Source organism: Silene latifolia, unplaced genomic scaffold (genome assembly GCF_048544455.1).
Source record: "Silene latifolia isolate original U9 population unplaced genomic scaffold, ASM4854445v1 scaffold_79, whole genome shotgun sequence".
NCBI classification, from domain to species: Eukaryota; Viridiplantae; Streptophyta; class Magnoliopsida; order Caryophyllales; family Caryophyllaceae; genus Silene; species Silene latifolia.
Window position 1 is genome coordinate 2,546,480 of NW_027413701.1, and position 27,462 is coordinate 2,573,941.

The 27,462-nt window shown below is 41.3% G+C and overlaps 1 protein-coding gene and 1 non-coding gene across 2 annotated transcripts in view; both read left to right on the top strand.

Moving 5' to 3' along the window:
• The window catches only part of LOC141640427 (uncharacterized), a 39,134-nt gene extending 11,910 nt beyond the window's left edge, over window positions 1-27,224 (top strand). The window contains exons 4-6 of the mRNA XM_074449231.1: window positions 8,462-8,469; window positions 26,562-26,617; window positions 27,094-27,224. Coding sequence (XP_074305332.1) covers window positions 8,462-8,469; window positions 26,562-26,617; window positions 27,094-27,224 — 195 coding nt within the window. The remainder of the gene's footprint in view (window positions 1-8,461; window positions 8,470-26,561; window positions 26,618-27,093) is intronic.
• LOC141640464 (small nucleolar RNA R71) lies at window positions 784-892 on the top strand. Its single transcript, XR_012542996.1, has one exon. It is a non-coding gene; the product is annotated as a small nucleolar RNA R71 (small nucleolar RNA).
• Window positions 27,225-27,462: the final 238 nt, after the last annotated feature.

Here is a 27,462-nt window from a genome sequence, read left to right on the forward strand (position 1 = left end):
GTCGATCGACCAACCTGGCTGGGCGTGAATAGTTCCTGATCAGAATTAATTTCGTCAGGAGCTTCAGTCGATCGACTGCCATCACTGGTCGATCGACTGCTTGTGCTGGGTGTGAATAGTTTCTGATCAGAAACTTTTCCATCTGACATCCCAGTCAATCGACTGCTGTTGTTGGTCGATCGACCAGCGGTACTGGCAATTGAGCTCGTTTTTGCACCAGAAATTAAACTAACCTCTTCATCATTTCCTGAGTCTCCTCTTGGCTTGTCGGGACCTTCATAAGAGAGGCCACTTCTGAGATTAATGGCATTAATCGTTTCAATTGGCCCTTCACATTTGCTTGAAGAATTGGCGACTTGCTTAACCTCTATATTCTCCAACTGCTTCACAAAATTCTTTGAGGACTCAATCCCGGCTGCTTCTATATTCACCACTTGAACCAAAAGAGTTTGGACCATTTCTCTCAACTTCGCGGTCTCATCTGAATCATGGACAGGAATTTCAACTCTTTCCTTGGAAGCTTCAGAGGCCTCGAGCTTCTTGAGACGGGCAGTAATAGAAGTAATGAGTGTCACAACGGTACTCATTTCATCACTTTGCTTTCGTGAATTTCCACGTGAACTCCCAAACTCAGCTCTATGGACCGCCATCTGCTCAATAGTGTTCCAACCTCTATTCTGACCGGTATTGTTTTGGAACCTACCATTCGCAGCTGCGTCCAGGATGACCTTGTAATCATCATATAAAGCATTGTAGAATAAGTTGCAAAGATACCACTGCTGGAAACCATGGTGAGGGACAGCTCGGACCAAACTTTTGAAACGTCCCCATGCTTCACAAAAGCCCTCATCAGCTCCTTGCTGGAAATTTGTAATTTTACTTCTCAAGGCATCAGTCTTTGAAAGCGGGAAGTACTTCTTGTAGAAGGCTAATGCTAAAGACGTCCAATCCGTGACTCCAGCTGCTACCCTATCAAGGTAGCGGTACCAATCTCGCGTCGAATTCTTCAAGGAGTATAAGAACATCACCCCCTTCACTTCATCCTGAGTCACCCCAGCCGGTATAGGTATGGAACAGCAGTAATCTGTGAAAATTTCCATATGCTTCAAGGGGTCTTCATCTGGTAGACCAGCAAACTGATTTCGCTCCACTAAATCGATATAAGAGGAACGAAATTCGAAGTTACCGGTAGTAGGGGTAGGCAACACGTGCCCCTTTGGAAGGTGGTGCTCCTTTGGCTGAAGATTATCATATATTGTAGCCATATTCGCAAAATTGAGAGTACTTAAGCCTTCCTCTCAAAAACCTGTCTTCTAACTGTGCAAAAGCAAAACTAGAAGCAAAGGTAAGCAACGGTCTCAAGGAACCAAAGTTCCTTGAGACAATAAAAATAAAATAAAAATAAAACAAACAGAATTACACCGTCTCCCCGGCAACGGCGCCAAAATTTGATACCGTCGTTTTGTATCAAAATTAAATTTATAATTTCAAACTAAAACTATAGCTAGTGATAGTAAGGGTCGAACCACAGAGAGACAAGATTAATTTTGTTTGCTATTTTTAGTCTATAAAAGTAACAATTAAATGGGGGGGGGGTTGAAATTGGTTGATTCTAATGACTAATTGCTAAATATGAAATTTCTCAACAAGATAAAAAGAAAGATCGGGAACTTCGGTTCACCATGGCTAAGGTCAGGTTAATAAGATAGCAGAGGTCTTATAATACGGTCTCAGGGAATATGAGCAAGCCTTTCGATCTATGCTCGAATTAACCTTACGGTCTACTAATTCCCAAGAATTTCTCAAAGCTTTCGCTCAAAGGAAATTCCAATCTAATGATAATTTAAATTACTAATCTTTCAATCTAGTAAAAGGTTTATCAAAAGATAACAAGATCGATATAGAAGAATTCATACTAACAAAGCAATCGTAATTTACGCCATGGCTCACCTTGTTCCCAATCAATAAAATTAGCTACGCATGATTAAAACTATAACAATTGTAAAATTGAAAGCAAAGAACAAGATTGACATAATTGAATTGAATTAAAGACAAAAGACAAGAGATGAATTGCAGGAATTAAATTGGTAAAACAAGAATTGAAATAACAAGAATTTAAAGAAGGAAGAATTTGCATAAAACTTACTAATTAAAATGATGAACAAAGTAAAAATGAATTCAGGGTTTTCCGTTCCCAAAGCTAGATCTAAAACTGAGTTCTTCAATAATGAAAAGCATAACCTAATAATTGCTGCGTTCTACTGATAAAAGATACTGAAAGTTAATTACAAATTGGGCTTTTAAAAAGTCTAACACGAGGAATTAAACGCAGCTCGCAGACTGGTCGATCGACCGGTCAACATGGTCGATCGACTGATAATAGCAGCACAGTAGCGTCTGATGAAATCCCTTGGTCGATCGACTGCTGATGTTGGTCGATCGACCAACTGAGCTGTGTAGTGGCTTCTTCCTCTCTTCAAATCAGCTCTTCACTCCAATGCACGCATCCCAAGGTGAGTGAATCCGAACTTCCTTCTTCCAAGCTTCCCTGAAGTTGCCTCCGGAGGATGATTCAGGCTTGATTTAGCTCACTTCCACTCATTCCTACAATAAATCATAGAAAATGCAAAGTAAATCGTTTCGGGAGAAATAGTAGCTTTAAGCTAGCGAATATGCAAGGAAATACGTGCCAAAACTGCAAATAAAGTGTATAGAATATGCACGTATCAATAACCAAGAGGCAGTCCATCCCAATTTAAGGTGGACCAGTAAGAATGTTCTTAATCCTACTCCTCCACCGCAGCAACAACAACCTTATGTCCCTCCTCATAAGGCTCAACAAGGCTTTGTAAAGCCTCCTTCCGTTCCTCCACCGCATCAAGGAGCTTCCTCAAGTGGAGTTAGTGAATTGGGTGAGTTAAAGTCGATGATCCAATCATTAACTAAGCAGCTGCAACTGAGTGACCAACAAAAGGAAGCATCCATTAAGTCACTCGAGACACAAGTTGCCCAACTCGCCACTAATCAATCCACGAGAAAACCAGGTCATTTACCATCTCAATCCGAGAAGAATCCACACGAGACGATAAATTTGATTAACCTTCGAAGTGGTCTCTCTTATGAAGGACCAAAGATGTCGACTGATAAGGACATTTCAGACCCGAGGAAAGCTATTTCGGAAGATGAACAGTCGCCTATTACTGAAAACATGCCTAGCACGAAGAAAATACTCGATCGACTGATTTCTGGTGGTCGATCGAGTAGAAATGCTGCTGATATTACTCGATCGAGAGGTTCTGAGGGTCGATCGAGTAAAGTGGATATTCAAGGAATCGATCGAGAGGTTGAAACCACTCGATCGAGTGAAAATTATTAAGAAACTGTTCGATCGAGTGGAATTATGCCTCGATCAAACACTGTTGATATTGAGGAACTCGATCGAGAGGCTGAAAGTGCTCGATCGAGTGAGAAGACTGCTGAAAGACCTCAATCGAGAGGTAAAAAGGCTCGATCGAGCAAAGATGAGTTTGAACCCGCGGATACTTTGGAAGAAAGGAATAAAGGGCTCGAAATTCCTATCATTGTGCCCTTTCCAAGGCGGTTACAGAACAACAAGGCCAATCAACAATTCGGGAAGTTTGCTGAGATCCTGAAAAGCCTTCACGTCAATGTTCCGTTCGCCGAGCTTCTTACCCAAGCACCCTTTTATATGAAATTCATGAAATAAATCTTGACACGTAAGAGCCACATAAATGATCATGAGACGGTAGCTTTAACTGAAGAAGGGATTTCCTTAGTTCAGAATAAGTTGCCACCCAAACGGACTGACCCGGGTAGCTTTTCAATTCCTTGTCACATAGGTACCCATTTGATTAATAACGCGCTATGCGATCTAGGTGCTAGCGTGAGCGTCTTACCCTTGTCTCCCGCTAGGAGACTCAGTTTGACCAAATTTAATTGCACTAACATGACCGTTCAGATGGTCGACCGTAGCATATCATGGCCAAATAGGAGTTATAGAAGACATACCTGTTAAGATTAGGAGATTCTTTGTTCCGATAGATTTTGTAGTTCTTGACATCCCCGAGGACACTCACACAACTATCTTTTTAGGGAGACCATTCTTATTCACTGCTCGGGCAGTTATTGTTATCGGGGGGAAGACACTCATATTTCAGGTAGGAGATGAAGAGCTGATATTTCATCAGTCTAAATCTCGTAGGGCTCCCATGCAAGCTCAACCTTGTAATGCCCTATCTTCTATTGACTAAGATACAGACATTCCAGCTGAGAACGTTGAATTTTGTGCTCCAATTGTGACCCCTCCGTCTCAGACTGAGAGCGAAAAGGAGGACCATTCTTCTATTTTCCTTGCTGCAGGTACAAATAGAATGGATGCTGGAGTTGATAACGGTCAAAGTGCAGTTAAAGTCAATCAAAGTAAAGGAGGTGCTACTAATGTCGATGAGAATAGCAAGAAGAAGAAGAAAGTTCGCGCGTACGTGGATGCCAATTACTCTCCTTCCGTTAGTTCAAATTCAAACTCATGGCGATCAAAGAGGACGGTCCAAGACGCTGGAGGGACCTCCTCCAGTCAGAAGCCCTCCTGTGGGCTGTTGAAGTGTTTTGGGCAGTAAGCGAGGAATACCCCGTCTAATAACTTGTAAAATTTGAATTTCCGTTGGACTTCTTTATTGCGTTTTTTAGAACTGTTAGACATTGGTTTAGTTAATTTAGCGAAAACAGACTATAGACTGCTTATTTTGTGATTTGGTATTGTCGGGATATGTTTTTGCGTCTTTTATGCAGGTTTGGGTAATTATGTCGCATTGGGATGAGTTACACGAGAAACTAACTCGATCGAGTACTTTTTGTACTCGATCGAGAGGAATGCCCAAGAAAAGTGATCGATCGAGTAGATTCAGTTACTCGATCGAAATGGCAAAAATAAGGAATACTCGATCGAGCAGAATTAAGGCCAGAGTTCTCGATCGAGGGGTTTTTAATCACTCGATCGAGTGAAAGTTTCTATAACACGCAGGAAGTTTTCTTTTCTTCCTTTATTATTCATTCTAACTTACCTTCTTCTTGTTTATACGATACTTTGAGCGATTTTTCCCCAAATCTCCCCTTAATCTTCCCCTTATACCAAATCTAACACCCACATTATTTTCCTTGTGCTAACATCGACACTTGCCCTCTACTTCCCCCTTAAAATTCCTCTTTATTGCGGTCAATTTGGGCGATTAGGGTTTTACGGGTTTTCTATTTGAAATCCGCCTTTTCCATCAATTCTTGTCGATTTTATTGCTTAATTGTTGTGGGTAATCATCAAGTAATTATCCCCTTTCATTCCTTTGTTGTTTATTTGATTATTCTCGACATTGTTAATGGAATTAGGGTTTAGGGTTTTTCGACTATTTCGAAAATCCGTCTGAAATTAGGGGATTTCGTGTTCCAATTGTTTAATTGATTGTATTTCCCCATTACTTGCTTGATTAGGATGGAAAGTAGTACATTGCCTTCGACTAGCTCGACCGTTGTTCCATCCTCGACTGAGACGGTGGTACCTGCCGTTACCACCATCACTCCGACTATTAGTACCACTGTTTTTCCTGCTGTTACTGCTGGTACAACTACTACTGCTGTTGCTAGCTCCGTCTCTGTTGTAAAACGCTCTGTTTCCGCTCTCAGCCACCGATTCTGCTAGCACTGCTGCTAGTTCTGTTTTCGCTGCCTAAACTAGTACAACTACTGTTTTCACTTCTGGTACCGTGTCCACTACGGTGACGACCCCTGTTGTGTCGTCACCATCTGCTACAGCGGTCTACTGGACTGCTTTAGTACCTCGCCCCGCTACTGGACGGGCTTCTTCTTTAGGTACTAGAGGACGGGGTCGCGGACGAGGTACACCCTCTGCTGACCGCTCACTATCCGAGCTGACGAGTCTCTCGACTCGCACCCCGATTACTCCGAGGTACGTTTTGTTAACGCTATACATCCTACTCATTTTTATGCTTTAGAGAGCTGTGATTTTGCTTCAACAAAATTTTTGTGTCGGAAGTCGCTTGAGAAGTTAGGTATCTACGAGCCCGTAGTTGAGTTACTGAACGGGGCGGGGATGTCTGGACTGATTACCATGAGTGCGACGACCTATAAGGAGCTGTCCCTCGAGTTTTTCAGCTCCTTCACCTTTTTGCGGCGCGCGCCACGCCATCGGCCGGGTTGTGCTTGTGTCTTTTAGGTTATTCAACCGGACTATGTCTTGGACCCTAGAGGAGTTTGGCAGTAGGTTAGGTTTGTCTTCTACCGGTGACTCTGGCCCTCCTAGGAAGGTCATCCGCATCCTGTGGCGGACCTTGGCACATACCAGTTTTGAGGAGCGCAAGCTCGCGTATGTCCACCTTCCCCCAGCCCGTTACTTCTTGGGTCTTATGGGTGGGACCATCTTTGGCCGTAAAGAACCGAACAATGTGAACAACATTGAGTTGTCTATTCTTGGAAGTTACCTGAACATTGATAGCGAGGGACCTTTTGTGCTTAACATTGCTTATTTGACTGCTCAGTATTTTCATAATGTGGGGCAGAAGTCGTCGGGCACTATTGTTTGGGGTTGCATAGCCAACTTTCTTGCCCGTTCAATATTCCCCGCCTTCCTTCGCGACTTAGAGCACCTAGACACTGATAGGTACCTCGACCTTGCCACTATGTTGTCTATGACTTGGCTTGCTTCTGACCACCGGACTTGGAAGATCTGTGGCTGCTTGTCCGAGACCTTACCTTGCACCACCCTACCCCATCTTGTCCCGTTGACTACTGTGAGGGGTAGGATACCTCCACCTCTTCCCTTTTTCCACCACACACTTGCTTTGTTCCCTTTATACGAGTATCACATGAGGAGAGGACATCCTATTCCTGAGGGCTGGCCGCACCCAACATTCTACTGGTACCCAGCTGAGGGGTACTCACAGCCGGCCAGTGAGGAGGACACAACTGCAGAGGAGGAGAGGACCCGAGCTGAGGAGACGAGGAGGGAGCAGGAGAGGGTCCCAGACTTCACGGTGGTGGGAAGGAGGAGGAGGCAGATGACGAGTAGCTACTGGTCTACTCACTTCCCCTGTTTTCTAGCTGGTTTGGGGAAGTTCGTATTTTGTATGTACATTCTTGCTCTTTTGTTTATTTCTGTCTCCTTTTTATTTATCGTTTTTCATTCATTTATTGGTTGTATTTTTCCCGTTCCCCTGTATTAAAATACTACGGTTTTATGAGTCTCTGGGTACTCTATCGAGTAAGGCTTACTCTGTCGAGTAAGTATGTTTTGGTATACGAAACAGTAGTCTGCCTTTAGGGTACTCGATCGAGTAGCCTTGGCACTCGATCGAGTAAGTGGCGCTCGATCGAGTACGTGACTTACTCGATCGAGTAAGTCGGTTATCGGGTGATATTTGACGGGTTTTGTTAATAATGCGGATTAATATATAATACTTCGTCATCTTTTCCTAATCACTTTTACAAACCTAAAAACACAAAAGAGAGGTTGCAAGTTACGTTGTTTGATTCATTCGCATTATTGTCAAATCCCGGAGCTAGCGGAGTCGGTTTCCTTTGTTCTTTATACCATTGTGATCCTTGCGTCAAGGGTAAGCTCTACGTACCATTTTTATAGCATTTGGTTGATGTTGGTTAAACCCTAATTTGGGGATTTGGGGGTTATGTTTTATATGGTTAAGGTAGTAATTATATGAATATATGTATAAGAGGAGGATTCGTAGAGGAGAGGTTTTGAGACAGCTGCTAGGTCGTCTGATTTGTGATTGCATTCCAGGTAGGGTTTCCCTACTCAGTATTGATTACATGATGTGGTTGGTGGTTTTGTTGTGATTGTTGTTAAAGTATATTATTGGTGTTTGTGACGGTTGTTGATTATTATCGTTGAATGTTGTTGTATCTGTCTGTGTTCTTCGGGGTGCGTCCCTGGCTGAGTGGAGTCACTTGCGGGAGTGGCTTCATGCCCTTGATTCGCCTTCTGTGGAACCCGCCACAGACGGGATGTGCACATTAATGAACATGGGTTTATCGCTCGATGGAGATGAGCGGTGCTTAGGTGGGAACGGCTGCGGTCCCCCACTGGCGGTGTGAAGTATCTATTGCGATGGGTACTCTGGTAGGACTACACACTTTAGTGTGTAGTCAGTTATGTGGAGATTGATTATGGAGTTTGGGGCTTGATGTGACGATTGAGCTGTTTGGTATTTGTTTTATCGTGATTTGTATTGTGTAATTAGTACTGACCCCGTTGTTTGTTTTGTAAAACTGTGGTGATCCATTCGGGGATGGTGAGCAGTTGTTGAGCAGGTTTGATATGATGCTTTTGGGCTAGCTGGGATGAGTCATCACTTGGCATTCGAAGAGTCTTCCGCTGTGCTAGATGATATTTGTAGTTGTTCAATTTTGCTAGTAGACAGTTTGGTTTTGGAATTGTTTTTCATTTAACAGTTTTGGTTTGAGACGTGTAATCACTTAAACTATATTACTTTTAAAGTATGTTTCTTTATTGTCTTATGATATTCATTGCCTCGGGTAACGGAGATGGTTACGTTCCTATACCTGAGTGGTCCTGGTAAGGCACTTGGAGTATGGGGGTGTCACAAAGTGGTATCAGAGCGACGATCCTGAAACCTGTAACCAATGAATCTAATGAAAATAGGGAGTCAAATTAAAATGAACCCGGGGTAGAAGTTGTAGGAGCTAATGTAAAGGCTTGGGAGACGTCCTAAAGTCGCGAACTCGCCCTGTAATTTTGAACCGGTCACATGGGGTACGTGTCGGGATGGTATGTGTTGTCTTCTGGTTTATGGTATCTATATAGTAGCATGTGGTGTGAATTGATGGATGTAACAATGTGGAGGATTGGAGGTATAGAATTGAAGTTGAAAGATATGTGATTTATATGTTGCATTGGATGAAGGCATGTTGTTTGTTTTACAACGTGGCATATTAGTGATATGAAGCAAATTATTATGTTGAGTATATAAAGAGCTGCGTTTATATATGAATTGTTTTTGTTGTTATGTTAATGATATAAAGGTTGTATGCATAGTTGGAAAAGAAAGATAAGCATGCGGGTAGTTATACGAGTCTGCATGACTCGATCGAGTGGGGGGACTCGATCGAGTAGGTGAGAGGCTCGATCGAGTGGGTCTGACTCGATCGAGTAGGTAGTTAGTGGTTTTTGGGCCGAAACGTTATTTTGGACACTCGATCGAGTATGTAGGGGCACTCGATCGAGTGGGGTCAGCTCGATCGAGTGGCTCGTCAGCTCGATCGAGTGTGTTTTTAGGCAGAGGTCTGATCAGGTTCTGGAGTCGAGGCACTCGATCGAGTAGGTGTGGCACTCGATCGAGTGGCCTCAACTCGATCGAGTGGGTGTTGGTGCTCGATCGAGTGGGTTTTATACAGGTCGTATGCGTGTTTTGGGTTATAGTATGAGTGTTTATGTCTACCTTTTCTTATATAGTTACAAGATGCCGCCAAAGAAAACCGCCTTGTATGCTAGAGCTGAGAGCATGAACATTGATGACATAGTAAAGATGTTGGAGCACCAAGATGCTCTTACGAAAGCTTTGAAGAGAGTGGAAAAGGATAAGGAGGTTGATCATTCCAAGATCAGCATCCATATAGCGAGGTTCAATCCGAAAGAGTATAAGGGAACTGGGGAGCCAATTCTTCTGGATAATTGGCACAGAGAGATGGAGAATATCCTGGAGTTGGTGCACTGCCCGGATGAGTTGAAAGTGGAACAAGCTGCGTTCTACTTGAGGGAAGCGGCAGGTGAGTGGTGGGATAAGGTCAAGGTGAGTGCTAGGGAGATGTATATGAAGCAGGGACTACCTGCAATACCTTGGGATGAGTTCAGAAGAGTCATGAGACGTGAATTTGTGCCGGAACATGTGAGAGTAAACTGAGGGAGGAGTTCAATGAGTTTAAGATGGCATCTGATATAACGGTGGCTGAGTACTACCGTAAGTTTAATGAGAAGTCCAGATACGCTGAGGATATGGGGCTGAGTGAGGAGAATCTATCTTTGAGGTTTGAGAAGGGGTTGACCCCCAAGATTATGGAAAAGCGACCGGTGGGAGTCCTTACAGATGTTAAGGAAGTATATGAGAGAGCTGGGAGGGCTGAGAGGTTGGTGGAGATGACTAGGGAGAGAGGTACTGAGAAGAAGAAGGCGGAGAGCGAGGGTGGTGGTCAATCCAACTATAAGAAGGGTAACCATACTCAGGCGAGAGCATATTCATATGGCTCGGGGTTTAGTGCTGGAGTTTCATATGGGCGTGGCCGTGGGAGTGGTAGCAGTAGCTGGGGAATGACATGTTTTAACCGTGGCGGTGTGGGCCACAAGAGACATGAGTGCACCAGTGTGGTGCCGGGGGCTTTTCAGAGACCGGCACAGGGGAGCTTTTCTCAGGGTTCTGCATAGAGTTATGCGAGCAACAAATCAGCTGAGTCATGGAACAACAGGGGAGGTCAGAACAACAACGGTTGGGGCAACCGCAATGGCGGTAATTCTTATTAGAAACCAGCTACGAACACCAACAACAACTAGGGGTCGGGTGCTAAAAGGTTGGCCTGCCTCGGCTAGTATCTTGTCCAGGGAGGTGGGCAGAAGACCAGTGGCAAGCTGTTTATGATGGAGAAGAAAGCAGCTGAGGACGACGCTCATGTTATCACTGGTACATTTCTTGTTAATGGTGTTTATACCTTTGTTTTGTTTGATTCGGGAGCGTCATAGTCGTTTGTATCTTCGAGTCATGTTAAACAGTTGGGTTTGAGTGAGTTTGAGTCTGTAAGAGAGGACGTTTTTATACCTTCGGGTGAGTCTGTATCTTGTGGGAGGTTGTATAGAGGTGTATCCATGATAGTTGGGCAAGTTGATCTACCTGTAGACTTGCTAGAGTTTCCTTTAGACGGTTTTGAGATGATAGTCGGGATGGATTAGTTAGGACAGTACAAAGCTAAGATAGATTGTCATCAAAAGAAAGTTTCTCTGAGAGGTCCTAAGGGGATTAGTGTGTCTTATCGTGGGTTTGTTGTCAAACCCAAAGTTAAGTTGATTGCAGCAGTGACCTTGAAGTCCTATCTGAGGAAGGGGTGCCCGTTGATCTTACGCCATGTGAGGGATCACAGAGTGGAGAGTCTGACAGTTAAGCAGATACCGGTTGTGGGAGAGTTTCTAGATGTCTTTCCAGAGGAGATTCTGGGGTTGCCACCAAAGAGGGAGATAGATTTCATTGTTGAGCTGAAACCGGGGACGACGCCAATCTCTAAGGCACCGTACCGGATGGGTCCTAAGGAGTTGGAGGAGCTAAGGAAGCAGTTGGATGATCTGATTGAGAGGGGATACATTAGACCTAGTGTATCACCGTGGGGAGCACCAGTCCTATTTGTGAAAAAGAAAGATGGGAGCTTCAGGTTATGCATATACTACAGGGAGCTGAACAGAGTGACAGTGAAGAACAAATATCCTTTGCCAAGGATAGATGATCTGTTTGATCAGTTGAGCAGTGCAACAGTCTTTTCTAAGATTGATTTGAGGTCGGGTTACCATCAAGTGAAGATTAGAGAGAAGGACATACCAAAGACAACTTTCACGTCGAGGTATGGTCATTATGAGTATGTGGTGATGCCGTTTGGGTTATCTAATGCACCAGCTGTGTTTAGGGATTTGATGAACCAGGTCTTTAGTCAGTTCTTGGACAAGTTTGTGGTGGTTTTCATAGATGACATCTTAGTCTTTTCTAAGACTAAGGAGGAGCATGATGAGCATCTGAGGATTGTGTTGCAGACCTTGAGGGAGCATGAGTTATATGCAAAGTTGTCCAAGTGTGAGTTATGGTTGGAGGAAGTTGCTTTTCTGGGGCATGTGATTTCAAAGAAAGGGGTAGATGTGGATCCTGCAAAGATGAGGCAGTTACCAAGTGGGAAGCACCAAAGAATGTAGCTGAGATCAGGAGTTTCTTGGGTTTAGCAGGATATTATCGATGGTTCGTGAAAGATTTCTCCAAGATTGCTAGACATATGACAGCTTTGATGAGGAAAGAGAACAGGTTTCGTTGGGATGAAACTTGTGAGACGGCGTTCCAAACATTAAAGGTGCGTTTGACCACAGCTCCAATCTTAGCATTGCCTGAAGGGAGTGAGAACTTTGAGGTGTATACAGATGCTTCAAAGAATGGGTTGGGTTGTGTGTTGATGCAGAATGGGAAAGTGATTGCCTATGCTTCTAGGCAATTGAAGCCTTATGAGGAGAATTATCCTACACATGATCTGGAGTTGGGTGCAGTTGTGTTTGCTCTTAAGATTTGGAGACATTACCTATATGGGGCGACTTTTAAGGTATTTTCAGATCACAAGAGTCTCAAGTACATCTTCACTCAAAGGAGTTGAACATGAGACAGAGGAGGTGGATGGAGTTGATTGGCGATTATGACATGAATATTATCTACCATGAAGGGAAAGCCAATGTGGTTGCAGATGCTTTGAGCAGGAAAAGTGTACATTCTTTGTGCACAGCTATATCTTTGATGAGATTGAGAGATGAGGTGGGGAAGTTCGGGATACATATGATCCAGAAAGGGGATGCTATGGGAGATTTGACAGTGCAGCCTGATCTTTATGATGATATTTACGGTAAACAGGTGTTGGATCCCAAGATTGTGGAGTGGAGAGCTGGAGTAGAGAAAGGGACAGTGTCTAGATTCTCTATTCATACAGATGGTAGTCTGAGGTTCAATGGGAGGTGGTGTGTCCTTAATGATGAGGAGCTGAAAAAGATGATCATGACAGAGGCTCATTGCACACCATACTCGGTACATCCAGGTGGTGACAAGCTATACAAGGATTTGAAAAAGACTTTCTGGTGGCCTGGGATGAAGAAAGAAACAACTGAGTTTGTGGCTCGTTGTTTGACATGTCAGAGAGTAAAAGGGGAGCAGCGACGCCCACAAGGTAAGATTCAGTCTCTTGAGGTACTTGAGTGGAAGTGGGAGTCCATTTCTATGGATTTTATTGTGGGTTTACCGAAGAGTCAATAAGGTAACAATATGATATGGGTTATAGTGGATCGACTGACCAAGTCAGCTCATTTTGTGCCAATGAAAGATACATGGACTAAGGCACAGTTAGCCATGGCTTATCGGAAGAATGTGGTGAGATTGCATGGGGTTTCTAAAGATATGGTATCTGACAGAGATTCGATATTTATCTCACGGTTTTGGAAAGAGTTGCATGAGTCTTTGGGAACTACCTTGAAGATGAGTACAACATTTCATCCTGCGACAGATGGTCCGACAGAGAGGACAATCAAGACTCTAGAGGATATGTTGCGATCTTGTGTTATGGATTTTGGTGGTAGCTGGGAACAGAGGTTAGATTTGATCGAGTTTTCTTACAACAACAGCTATCACACCAGTATTGGCATGGCGCCATTTGAGGCTTTATATGGGAGGAGATGTAGGAGTCCGATTTGTTGGGACGATAGTGCTGAGGCAGTTGTTTTAGGACCAGAGATGGTACATGAGATGGTGGAGCAGATAAAGCTGATCAGACAGAGGATGAGAGCGGCCCAGGATCGATAAAAGAGTTATGCTGATTTACATCGCAGGGATATAGAGTTTCAGGTTGGGGACAAGGTTCTTTTGAAAGTGTCTCCTATGCGTGGGGTCATGAGATTTGGTAAGAAAGGGAAGTTGAGTCAGAAGTTCATAGGACCGTATGAGATCTTAGATCGTGTTGGAGAGGTTGCTTATCGGTTGGCTTTACCGTCTACTTTGGATAGGGTGCATAATGTGTTTCATGTGTCTCAGCTGCGCAAGTATAGTGATCCATCACATGTTTTAGAGGTAGAGAACATAGAGTTGGATGAGTCCTTGTCTTATCTTGAGGTGCCTAAACAGATTCTTGACCGGAAGGTTAGGAAAACTAGACATGGTGAGACAGTGTTGCTTAAGGTTCTTTGTTCTAATCATGAGGTTGAGGAGGCTACATGGGAGGCGGAAGAGGCCATGAGAGAGCGCTACCCGTCTCTTTTTGATCAGGTATGTATGGTTACGGGGACGTAACCTTGTTTCTTTTAGGGGGTAGGAGATGGTCGCGAAGAGTTTTTACATGTTTTTATGTTGATTTTGATGTAGTTAGTATTTGTTTGAGTCGGGTTGAGTTTGGTTTGGTAAGTATGTTTTGGAGTTTTATGTTGAGTTTTGTTTTTGTTGTTGTATCGGGAGAGTGTTAGTGTGTTTTTGTTTTGTTGTGGTTTGAACTTCGAGCACGAAGTTCTTTTTAAGGAGGGAAGACTGTAATACTACGGTTTTATGAGTCTCTGGGTACTCTATCGAGTGGAGCTTACTCTGTCGAGTAAATATTTTTTGGTATACGAAACAGTAGTCTGCCTGTAGGGTACTCGATCGAGTAGCCTTGGCACTCGATCGAGTAAGTGGCGCTCGATCGACTACGTGACTTACTCGATCGAGTAAGTCGGTTATCGGGTGATATTTGACGGGTTTTGTTAATAATGCGGATTAATATATAATACTCCGTCATCTTTTCCTAATCACTTTTACAAACCTAAAAACACAAAAAGAGAGGTTGCAAGTTGCGTTGTTTGATTCATTTGCATTATTGGCAAATCCCGGAGATAGAGGAGTCAGTTTCCTTTGTTCTTTATACCATTGTGATCCTTGCGTCAAGCGTAAGTTCTAAGTACCATTTTTATAGCATTTGGTTGATGTTGGTTAAACCCTAATTTGGAGATTTGGGGGTTTTTATGTTTTATATGGTTAAGGTAGTAATTGTATGAATATATGTATAGGAGGAGGATTCGTAGAGGAGAGATTTTGAGACAGCTGCTAGGTCGTCTGATTTGTGATTGCATTCCAGGTAGGGTTTCCCTAATCAGTATTAATTACATGATGTGGTTGGTGGTTTCGTTGTTATTGTTGTTAAAGTATATTATTGGTGTTTGTGACGGTTGTTGATTATTATCGTTGACTGTTGTTGTATCTGTCTGTGTTTTTCGGGGTGCGTACGTGGATGCCAATTACTCTCCTCCCGTTAGTTCAAATTCAAACTCATGGCGATCAAAGAGGACGGTCCGAGACGCTGGAGGGACCTCCTCCATTCAGAAGCCCTCCTGTGGGCTGTTGAAGTGTTTTGGGCAGTAAGCGGGGAATACCCCGTGTAATAACTTGTAAAATTTGAATTTCCGTTGGACTTCTTTATTGCATTTTTTAGAACTGTTAGACATTATTTTAGTTAGTTTAGCGAAAACAAACTATAGACTGCTTATTTTGTGATTTGGTATTGTCGGGATATGTTTTTGCATCTTTTATGCAGGTTTGGGTAATTATTTCGCATTGGGATGAGTTACACGAGAAACTAACTCGATCGAGTACTTTTTGTACTCGATCGAGAGGAATGCCCAAGAAAAGTGATCGATCGAGTAGATTCAGTTACTCGATCGAAATGGCAAGAATAAGGAATACTCGATCGAGATGGATTATGTTCGATCGAGCAGAGTTAAGGCCAGAGTTCTTGATCGAGGGGTTTTGAATCACTCGATCGAGTGAAAGTTTCTATAACACGCAGGAAGTTTTCTTTTCTTCCTTTATTATTCATTCTAACTTACCTTCTTCTTGTTTATACGATACTTTGAGCGATTTTTCACCAAATGTCCCCTTAATCTTCCCCTTATACCAAATCTAACACCCACATTATTTTCCTTGTGCTAAAATCGACACTTGCCCTCTACTTCCCCCTTAAAATTCCTCTTTATTGCGGTCAATTTGGGCGATTAGGGTTTTACGGGTTTTCTATTTGAAATCCGCCTTTTGCATCAATTCTTGTCGATTTTATTGCTTAATTGTTGTGGGTAATCATCAAGTAATTATCCCCTTTCATTCCTTTGTTGTTTATTTGATTATTCTCGACATTGTTAATGGAATTAGGGTTTAGGGTTTTTCGACTATTTCGAAAATCCGTCTGAAATTAGGGGATTTCGTGTTCCAATTGTTTAATTGATTGTATTTCCCCATTACTTGCTTGATTAAGATGGAAAGTAGTACACTGCCTTCGACTAGCTCGACCGTTGTTCCATCCTCGACTGAGACGGTGGTACGTGCCGTTACCACCGTCACTCCGACTATTAGTACCACTGTTTTTCCTGCTGTTACTGCTGGTACTACTACTACTGCTGTTGCTAGCTCCGTCTCTGTTGTTGCTAGCTCTGTTTCCGCTCTCTGCCACCGTTTCTGCTAGCACTGCTGCTAGTTCTGTTTTCGCTGCCTAAACTAGTACAGCTACTGTTTTCACTTCTGGTACCGTGTCCACTACGCTGACGACCCCTGTAGCGTCGTCACCATCTGCCACAGCGGCCTACCGGGCTGCTTTAGTACCTCGTCCCGCTACTGGACGGGCTTCTTCTTCAGATACTAGAGGACGGGATCGCGGACGAGGTACACCCTCTGCTCACCGCTCACTATCCGAGCTGAAGAGTCTCTCGACTCGCACCCCGATTACTCCGAGGTACGTTTTGTTAACGCTATACAACGTACTCGTTTTTATGCTTTAGAGAGCTGTGATTTTGCTTCAACAAAATTTTTGTATCGGAAGTCATTTGAGAAGTTAGGTATCTACGAGCCCGTAGTTGAGTTACTGAACGGGGCGGGGATGTCTGGACTGATTACCATGAGTGCCACGACCTATAAGGAGCCGACCCTCGAGTTTTTCAGATCCTTCACCTTTTCTTCCGGCGCCTACGCCACTGACCCGGGTTGTGCTTGTGTCTCTTTCCGGTTATTCAACCGGACTACGTCTTGGACCTTAGAGGAGTTTGGCAGTAGGTTAGGTTTGTCTTCTACCGGTGACTCTGGCCCTCCTAGGAAGGTCATCCGCATCCTGTGGCGGACCTTGGCACATACCAGTTTTGAGGAGCGCAAGCTCGCGTATGTCCACCTTCCCCCGACCCGTTACTTCTTGCGTCTTATGGGTGGGACCATCTTTGGCCATAAAGAACCGAACAATGTGAACAACATTGAGTTGTCTATTCTTGGAAGTTACCTGAACATTGATAGCGAGGGACCTTTTGTGCTTAACATTGCTTATTTGACTGCTCAGTATTTTCATAATGTGGGGCAGAAGACGTCGGGCACCATTGTTTGCGGTGGCATAGCCAACTTTCTTGCCCGTTCTATATTCCCCGCCTTCCTTCGCGACTTATAGCACCTAGACACTGATAGGTACCTCGACCTTGCCACTATGTTGTCTATGACTTGGCTTGCTTCTGACCACCGGACTTGGAAGATCTGTGGCTCCTTGTCCGAGACCTTACCTTGCACCACCCTACCTCATCTTGTCCCGTTGACTACTGTGAGGGGTAGGATACCTCCACCCCTTCCCTTTTTCCAACTCACACTTGCTCCACCTCCTACCATGTTCGCTTCTAAGAAGCGGAAGAGACCAAGGACCAGAGAGGGATCCACACCTTCTACGGGTGGCCAGCCTTCCACGGCCATTCCTACCTCGATCCCTACTCCTACTCTTACTTCTGACACTACACAGCCGGTCTATCCGGTTAACTTTATTCCTCCTCCACCTTTTGTGGCGTCCGAGGTCCTAGACCAAGGGCGCCGTGACGGTTTGCTTCTTGAGCTTCTTACTAGGCAGGCTGATATGGAGCGGGACATTGCTCTTGCTTTGTTCCCTTTATACGAGTATCACATGAGGAGAGGACATCCTATTCCTGAGGGTTGGCCACACCCGTCTTTCTACCGGTAGCCAGCTGAGGAGTACCCACAGCCGGCCAGTGAGGAGGACACAGCTGCAGAGGAGGAGAGGACCCGAGCTGAGGAGACGAGGAGGAGGGAGCAGGAGAGGGACCCAGACTTCACGGTGGTGGGAAGGAGGAGGAGGCAGATAACGAGTAGCTACTGGTCTACTCACTTCCCCTGTTTTCAGCTGGTTTGGGGAAGTTCGTATTTTGTATGTACATTCTTAATCTTTTATTTATTTCTGTCTCCTTTTTATTTATCGTTTTTCATTCATTTATTGGTTGTATTTTTCCCGTTCCCCTGTATTGTAATACTACGGTTTTATGAGTCTCTGGGTACTCTATCGAGTGGGGCTTACTCTGTCGAGAAAGTATGTTTTGGTATACGAAACAGTAGTCTGGCTGTAGGGTACTCGATCGAGTAGCCTTGGCACTCGATCGAGTAAGTGGCGCTCGATTGAGTACGTGACTTACTCGATCGAGTAAGTCGGTTATCGGGTGATATTTGACGGGTTTTGTTAATAATGTGGATTAATATATAATACTCCGTCATCTTTTCCTAATCACTTTTACAAACCTAAAAACACAAAAGAGAGGTTGCAAGTTACGTTGTTTGATTCATTCGCATTATTGGCAAATCCCGGATCTAGCGGAGTCGGTTTCCTTTGTTCTTTGTACCATTGTGATCTTTGCGTCAAGGGTAAGTTCTACGTACCATTTTTATAGCATTTGGTTGATGTTGGTTAAACCCTAATTTGGGGATTTGGGGGTTTTTATGTTTTATATGGTTAAGGTAGTAATTGTATGAATATATGTATAGGAGGAGGATTCGTAGAGGAGAGATTTTGAGACAGCTGCTAGGTCGTCTGATTTGTGATTGCATTCCAGGTAGGGTTTCCCTACTCAGTATTAATTAAATGATGTGGTTGGTGGTTTCATTGTGATTGTTGTTAAAGTATATTATTGGTGTTTGTGACGGTTGTTGATTATTAACGTTGACTGTTGTTGTATCTGTCTGTGTTCTTTGGGGTGCGTCCCTGGCTGAGTGGAGTCACTTGCGGGAGTGGCTTCATGCCCTTGATTCGCCTTCTGTGGAACCCGCCACGGAAGGGATGTGCACATTAATGAACATGGGTTTATCACTCGATGGAGATGAGCGGGGCTTAAGTGGGAACGACTGCGGTCCCCCACTGGCGGTGTGGAGTATCTATTGCGATGGGTACTCTGGCAGGAATACACACTTTAGTGTGTAGTCAGTTATATGGAGATTGATTATGGAGTTTGGGGCTTGATGTGACGATTGAGCTGTTTGGTATTTGTTTTATCGTGATTTGTATTGTGTAATTAGTACTGACCCCGTTGTTTGTTTTGTAAAACTGTGGTGATCCATTCGGGGATGGTGAGCAGTTGTTGAGCAGGTTTGATATGATGCTTTTGGGCTAGCTGGGATGAGTCATCACTTGGCATTAGAAGAGTCTTCCGCTGTGTCAGACGATATTTGTAGTTGTTCAATTTTGCTAGTAGACAGTTTGGTTTTGGAATTGTTTTTCATTTAACAGTTTTGGTTTGAGACGTGTAATCACTTAAACTATATTTACTTTTAAAGTACGTTTCTTTATTGTCTTATGATATTCATTGCCTCGAGTAACCGAGATGGTGACGTTCCTATACCTGAGTGGTCCTGGTAAGGCACTTGGAGTATGGGGGTGTCACATGTATATATCTGCTGGTGTATGCTGGAGGACAACGAGGGAGTTGTCCGTTTTGGTTTGGGGAGGGTAATGCATCCTTTGAGTCTGCATTTGCATTTGTTTTTGCATTCACGTTTCCTTTTTCTGCTTGCATTATATTTATTTATTTCAAAAAATCATGAAAAAAATAAAAAAAATAGAAATTAGAAAATTTCAAAAAAAAATCAAAAATATTCACGTTTTATTTTGCATATAGGTTGAGTCGGAACGGTAGATTTCCATGATGAAATTGCACTGTAACTTGTCATTTTTACTTGAGTCTTGCATCTAATTGACAGTTATTAGCTGAGTCTTGCGCATATCTACGAGTTTTTGTTCAAATTTAGCTGACTGTGTAGACTTGACCTGATAAATTGGCAAACTACTTTGCAATTTCTGAGATTTAGAGCCATATAACTGGTGACATTCATGACCAGTTTGTGACACCTCGCGATAAAGCGGAAAATATAACTTTTAAATTCAAGCGGAAAATTTGAAGTTGTTGAAACTTTTAAAAATTAAAGCGCGGGTCATTAAAATCCAAAACATAAATAAAGAATGCGGAAATAAAGTTTAAATTATACAAATGTGATAGTCAAGGTGAGGGAAAATATATCCCTCGAATGACAATACAATAAAAGGTGAGTCTAAACAATCTTAATAAACCAACTACTAGGCCAAAGTGCTCGCTAGCTCACACATGTCTTCACCCCATAGATGCACCAACTAATACCTGTCATTCATGTAAACATGAACGCCACAGTCAGTGGGGAGTAACTCAAGGTTCTCCCAGCCACAAAATGTCGAAACGAACATAACAAAGAACTAAAACAGATAAGTCATATAAGATACTTACAAAAGAAATGAATATCAAGTTTATAATTAAACATGGTGATTAAATGAGATGGAACAAGATAGATAACATTAGCATAATAAAGATTCAACTATTCATGTGAGACAATTAAATAATATGAAAGACAAGAATACGGTAATCTACACCAAGGCACGCATTTCAAGGAAATACAACATAAATGTGATATTAGAATCCGAATCATGTGAAACAGTTAAGTAGGGATCAATCAATGCAAATTACAAAAATAGAAACTGTAGCCATTATTTGGAAAACCACTTAGAAAGCATTGCACGGGACGTGACTACTAATGTCACATTCATACTTATGGCTTGCATCTCACCATAAGAACGGATGGGAACATCAATCCCGACGATCATATTGCAACTAGAGGGCTTATAGCTCACCCCTAGTATCCGATAGGACCAAGACAAACAACACAAGAAGGACAAATACCAATATCTATAACCAAGCAAGACCTTTACTACTCATATATCAAAATACAATTCCCCTGGTAGGACGACAATGGTACTCCCAAGACTCAGTCCTAGTCTAAATCTGGCCAGACTCTCGGGACAGTACAGTTCCCGATTCGACATGCGGCAGAATAGTCCGCATCCAAGACTTGAAGACAGATCGGAAATCGAGAACCCACAATCGGCAGGACAGTCCGAAAGAGGCGGAAGATATGAGCTAAACCCACAATCGGCAGGACAGTCCGAAAGAGGCGTAAAGATAAGTCAAGCAATGCAGTATAGCATAAAGGCATTATCATAAGAATACGACTCAACCAAGCGATACGAATCAACTTGGAAAGAGACAACTACATGTAATGAACCGATGATAATCCAAGTGAGACATTTCATGCCAAATCATAATCATGAATATGAATAAGTAACTCATTTCTTCAATATTTGTCACTTGAATAAAAATGTAAACAAACGGAAATGAACCATTTATAATAAGCAAAACAAAAATTCAATTATAAATGACTCAAATGTAAGATGAACCAATTACTACTAACAAGGCATGAATAATTAAATTGGTCTCATATTAAACTGAAAACACGTCATTCATATATAATTGAGATAATTAAATAATATATCCCACAATTATAAATCATGTGAGGAATAAATATATAAATGAACGATATTAACTAATTACGTTATATAAAATATGAGACGGAAGTTAAACTATTCGAATAAACCAATAAATGAATCAAATAAAGTCCAACCATTAAATAGAGGAAATTCCAGCTAACAAGTCATAGGAGATCCAAGAAGTTAAGCATATTAAGCCCAATAATTGGAACAAGCAAAGCCCAATAATTGGTGAGTGTCCAACCCAACAAATAAGACCACTAAGTAACCATCAACAAGGAAAAAAAAGAAGAAAGACAAGGAAATAAAGGGGTGTTGTAACTTTTAATACACCCATAAACAATTATACATGACAGGCGTGTAAACTACACCCCAACAGACAGCCAACCATGACCCAAGCACCCACCCACGGCCAGCCATCAACTCGCCAACAAAATCAAACCTGACCACTACTCCGCGGCCGGCCCAAACCACCTGTGAACAGCCACCGAAACGGTACCCGACACAGTCTATAGGAAACCATTCAACACGAGATTACCGAATATAAACAAGACCATCACCAACACGACTCAAAACAGTCCCGTTGTGGGTTCTCATAAACCCGTCACAGCCAACCATTTGGAAACGGAAATTTAGACGAAATTGTTATCATTAATATGACCCGAATCCGCCGTTGATGCATAATATGTAAGCCACCCACGACAGACAAAACGGGGTCACAAAACAACCACCCAAAATGTGCCAAGCACGGTCATGGAGGGACAAACCTGCAAAACCATAAAACCCGACCCAACAGAGACCGTAACAGGTCACCCACAACCCCTATTTCGACTACCACCATCGTACGACACCAGTCCCGCGGCCATTAATACCACGGTCAAGGGAACAGGGGACGATACCACCATTTCAGACACCCATTCGAGACAAATACACTATACAAACGATAAAAGGAGTAAAGAATTAAACTTTATTAACCAAGAACCAAAGAACGACAAGTAAGACGGAACTTTCGACATGTTTGTCGAGTAACCTATCACCGTTACCTTTTTGCCCTTCAAAACTCCGAGAAAACGTCTAAAAAGTATGAGCCTCTCACCGGGTCTTCAGTTTCTTAAACTAGAGGAAAGAAAACGAGATAAAAGAGCTAAAAATCAGAACTTTCATGAGACGGGTCAGGAAATCACCACAAAAACAATACTTTCTCACCTTGAAAGAATAAAGAAGGAAAGAGGAAGAGAATGGTGTGAAAATTATGCATTTTGGTTGCGAGACGGAGGAGAAATATGGGTTTGAAGCTTGCGAAAAAGGGTTGCACGGTGCTCTGTTGTTCGCTGCTGTTGTTGTTTTGTTTTTGTGCAGGGAAGAAGAAAAGGAGACGAGGAAAGGAGAGAGTACGCAGGTGTGGGGCAAATAGACAACAACCACCATAATATTTAATAATAATAAGAATATTATAAAATAGTAGTAATTATAATAATATACAATAATATGTAATAATATATAAAGGTAGAGTGTGGGGTGGATAGGGGTGTGTGTCGATATAGGATAGGTCGAGAAAGATTAGTCTCACAAGTGGAAATGTGACGGTCTATAGCTAGACGGAAATTGAGACGGGAATTATTATTATTACTGTCCGACCAAAATATGTATACATAAATTCTTATATAAATTATGCCTCAAAAATATAATTTAATAATACGTACTTTAAAATATTCTTTTCATTAAAATCGTGCTTAAAATGAATTAATTAAATTAAATAATTTAAAAATATAAAATAAAATAATCAAACGGTTTAATAAATTTTAAATGTCAAAATGGGAAATTCGCGGGTGTTACAAGTTTACATAGGAATTGAGAGTAGTACTCCTTGCATAGCATGTCTATCACTTTTGCACATTTATGAAATTTGATTTCTTGTCAATTGTATACATTCGGGTTTGTGGTCGGTGTCACATGCAGGGAGGTGCTTGCGAATTTCCCTTCCTTTCATTTTCACCCATTTAGCTCCACTTAAGCCAAATATAGCCTTTTTGACCCATTAGCTACAACCAAAATTTAGCCTGCCCAGTCAAGCTAGTTTAGTGTGACTTTTGTGGTATGTTTATCATGCTGCGAGTTTGGCCGATTTTCATCTGCTTGGGGTTGGTAGAAAAATGAGGAATGAAAAAAAAAATGAGACATGTGAAACGGGAAGAAGAAAAAGAAAGAAAAAAAATGGAAAAGAGGTAGAATTTGAAAAGATGAGACCGTATTAAAAAAGGGAAGTTTGTGACGGTCTCACTCCTCTGTCCTTATTTACATCTTTTTAAGCAGATTGTGTATTTGGTTAATGAGTTGTGTGCCAATGAAGGGCACTTTCATTTTATTCTCTAGTCAGCTGAGTTTCGGATGGTTTTATATGGTCCTGTTAGGTGCTAGCTTGACGCTTTACCTCCACATTTCCATAATCTTTTTTTGCCTTTTCTCACCTGTAACCTCCCTTTCCCATATCATTTGTAAGCCCTCGGCTATGACGGACATTGTTGATTGGAATGTATGCGTAGTACTTGAATCATCTATCATTTTTGTTGCATGCATGTTATGTAGGTCGCAGTTTAGGTGAGTGACTGTATTCTCTTTCTCTCTTACATATAATTATTCACCCTTTGCTTCATGAGAGAAGAGTGATCACGTGAGAGTCCGATTTTGTTGGTCTTGCAATGTCGATAGGTCAACTTTATTTATGGACATACATCTTATAACTCGTTTGCGTATTGACTGTTGTAGCTATGACTGTTAATTTTTGACTGCATTAAATTGGTTTAAGTAGACAAGTTATAGCTAGCTCTGAGTTTTCATTTCCGTTCCATTAGTTTGCATTTCGTTTTCTCGTGGATGAGTAAAGGTTCGGTTTGGGGAGATTTGATACGTGCAATTTATATAGACTATTTAGCCTTTTATTGCACGCATTTCTATGCCTTTTTGTATCGTTATGTATTGCGAAATGCCCCGAATTGGCTACTTTGGTTTTTTTTGTCTAATTTGCAGAAATGAACCTGAAAGTAGTGGAACCGCGCCTTATTCGTCCTATTCAGCATGCATTATAAGGAGACGGGAATATTGGAGCGAGAGTCGTACATTGGAATGCGTGAAGGAAGGTCTATGAAGCTGCCAAGGGACGATTTGAGGCTGATGCAATGGAAATCCAATCGATCGAGAAGAATTGAGGGTCGATCGAGTGGTTTGGCTGACACGAGTGGTCGATCGAGTGATTCCAAGAGCTCGATCGAAATGGTGTTTATTGGAGTTCCTCGATCGAGAGCTTTAATTTCTCGATCGAGAAGAATTGTTGGAGAAGACATCGATCGAGTGGTCTGAAATCACTCGATCGAGAGGTTTGATGTTATACGCGGGTTTACTAAGCCCGTGATAGATTATTTTGTTAAGTATTACGCTTCCCTATATAATGAAGTCATAATTAGGTTAATAAACATACTTATGATACTTTTCATACTTTACAGACTGCTTTTTTTTTTTTGATAAAATGTAAGTGTATATATATATATATATATATATATATATATATATATATAAAATGGTCACCACTGTGTATCGGTAGACATTTTGTCGGTAAGACAAATATCTCATCCGAACAAACAAAATCCAACAACAGCCCACCAAAAACTGGCCCAAAAGGCAAAACAAAACCAACTAAAAAAACAAGAAAACACACACTACATCAAAACCTGATAACAAAATCAGATTCAGACCAAACCCCGTCATCTCCCCAAAATACTCAAAACCCGTCTTCATCTGCCAACTTTCTGCAATTCCTCGACTAAAATTGAGCATTGATGAGATTCCTCATCCAAGTCACCTCTTGTCTACAGACTGCTTTTACTTCTCTTAATCTCAGAAACTTTTGCTCTTAATTGCTCTTTGCTTTGCGGATTGTTCTTTACGCTTGAAATTTAAGATTGTAATTATTCTTCTACTCTTAATCTTAATACTTTATTTGCATTAATCTTTTGTTATTTCATTATTGTTTTTGCCCTAGTTCAATTTATGCTTGATTGTTATTCTTTCATTATGCCTCTAATTAGCCTGCTTATTATTATTATTATTATTATTATTATTATTATTATTATTATTATTATTATTATTATTATTATTATTATTATTATTATTATTATTATTATTATTATTATTATTATTATTATTATTATTATTATTATTATTATTATTATTATGATTATTATTATTATTATTATTATTATTATTATTATTATTATTATTATTATTATTATTATTATTATTATTATTATTATTATTATTATTATTATTATTATTATTATTATTATTATTATTATTATTATTATTATTATTATTATTATTATTATTATTGTTGTTGAAACCATTAATAACATGCGTAGGTAATTCTCTTTATGTTAGGACTAGGGGATCTATGGTAGGATTGTGACGATGTAGCGAATAAGCTAGATAATTTATATGTGAGAATCTGTCCCCATAGAAATATAACTGTAACACCAATTTAGTTGAGTGCACGCTTCTAAATTACATTAATCTGGTTAACTTTACTCCTGAATCGGAAGATTGGAATAAATAGACCTGCTATGAACAGTAGACTACCCTAATGAGGACGGAAGTTAAGTTAGTGGAAATCTAGGATAGAAATTGGACCGGAAGGACCTTTCCCTTATCCTTCTCACAGTAGATTGTCTAGGCTATTTGCCGCTGAGTCGATAGACTACCATGGTGAACCGAAATCCTGGCATACCCTCTCTTATTTGATCACTCTTATCATATTTTCTCACTTTTATTGCTCTTTCCTTTATTTCTCTTTCCTTTAAATCTTTTGTAGCTTAGGAAACCAGGCCAAATTAAACCCCCCCCCCCATTTTGTGACTTAGATAGACGGACCTTAAGACATATATCTTGCCTCCCTGTGGAGAATCGACCCTACTTATCACTAGCTTCCGTTAGTATATTTAGGTTTATTTTTGGTACACAAACGACAGTATCAGTTATGAAATTTTATTTGTCATAAATAAGGTGAGTAAGAAATTGCAATCTAAGTCCATGTGTATTGATAGCACAATAGTACATGTTGAAGGTATAGTGCATATTTTGAGAAGTTTAGAGTTGACGGCTTTCTTTCTTGTCTGAATATTGCTAAAACTATTGCACTTGATATGGATGTAGAGCCTACTCTTCCGACAAGGCGTCACATTATTAAAAAAAAAAAGACATTTTGATGAAACTAATGAAGAAGATGAACAAAACCAATCGCCTGAAGAAGTATTTAGACTTGAATATTTTTTGGTGGTTGTTGATATGGCAATTGCTTCTTTAGAAAGTAGATTTGAGCAATTAAAAACTTTTGGGAGTATTTTTGGATTTTTGTTTGATTCATAAAAGTTAAAGTCTTTAGTGAAAAGGAATTGGTAGAATGTTGCTTAACTTTTCACTCTACATATACATCCGATGTTGATGTAAAGAATCTTTACTCAGAATTGAAAGTGTTACAATCTACTTTGCTAAATACATTACTGTCTGCGACTGATATTCTTGAGTTTGTCAAATCTGCAGATTGTTATCCAAATGCTTCAATCGCATATAGAATTTTTTTAACAGTTCCAGTAACTGTGGCATCGGCTGAAAGAAGTTTTTCGAAGTTGAAGTTGATCAAGAACTACTTGAGGTCGTCAATGAACGGTTGAATGGTCTTGCAATGTTATCAATCGAGAAAGAACTTTTAAAAAAACATCGATGTTGATGTTATCATTAATGAGTTTGCATCTCAAAACGCTCACAGATCGCGCTTTTTATGATTTCTTAATATCATGTAGTAGCCAATGATACAGATGAACTAGTCCATTATTTCTATACAACAATCTTTTGAAGCCCTTGGAAGCCTCAATAGCTCCATACAGATATCCAATGGTGGTCCCTTCACAT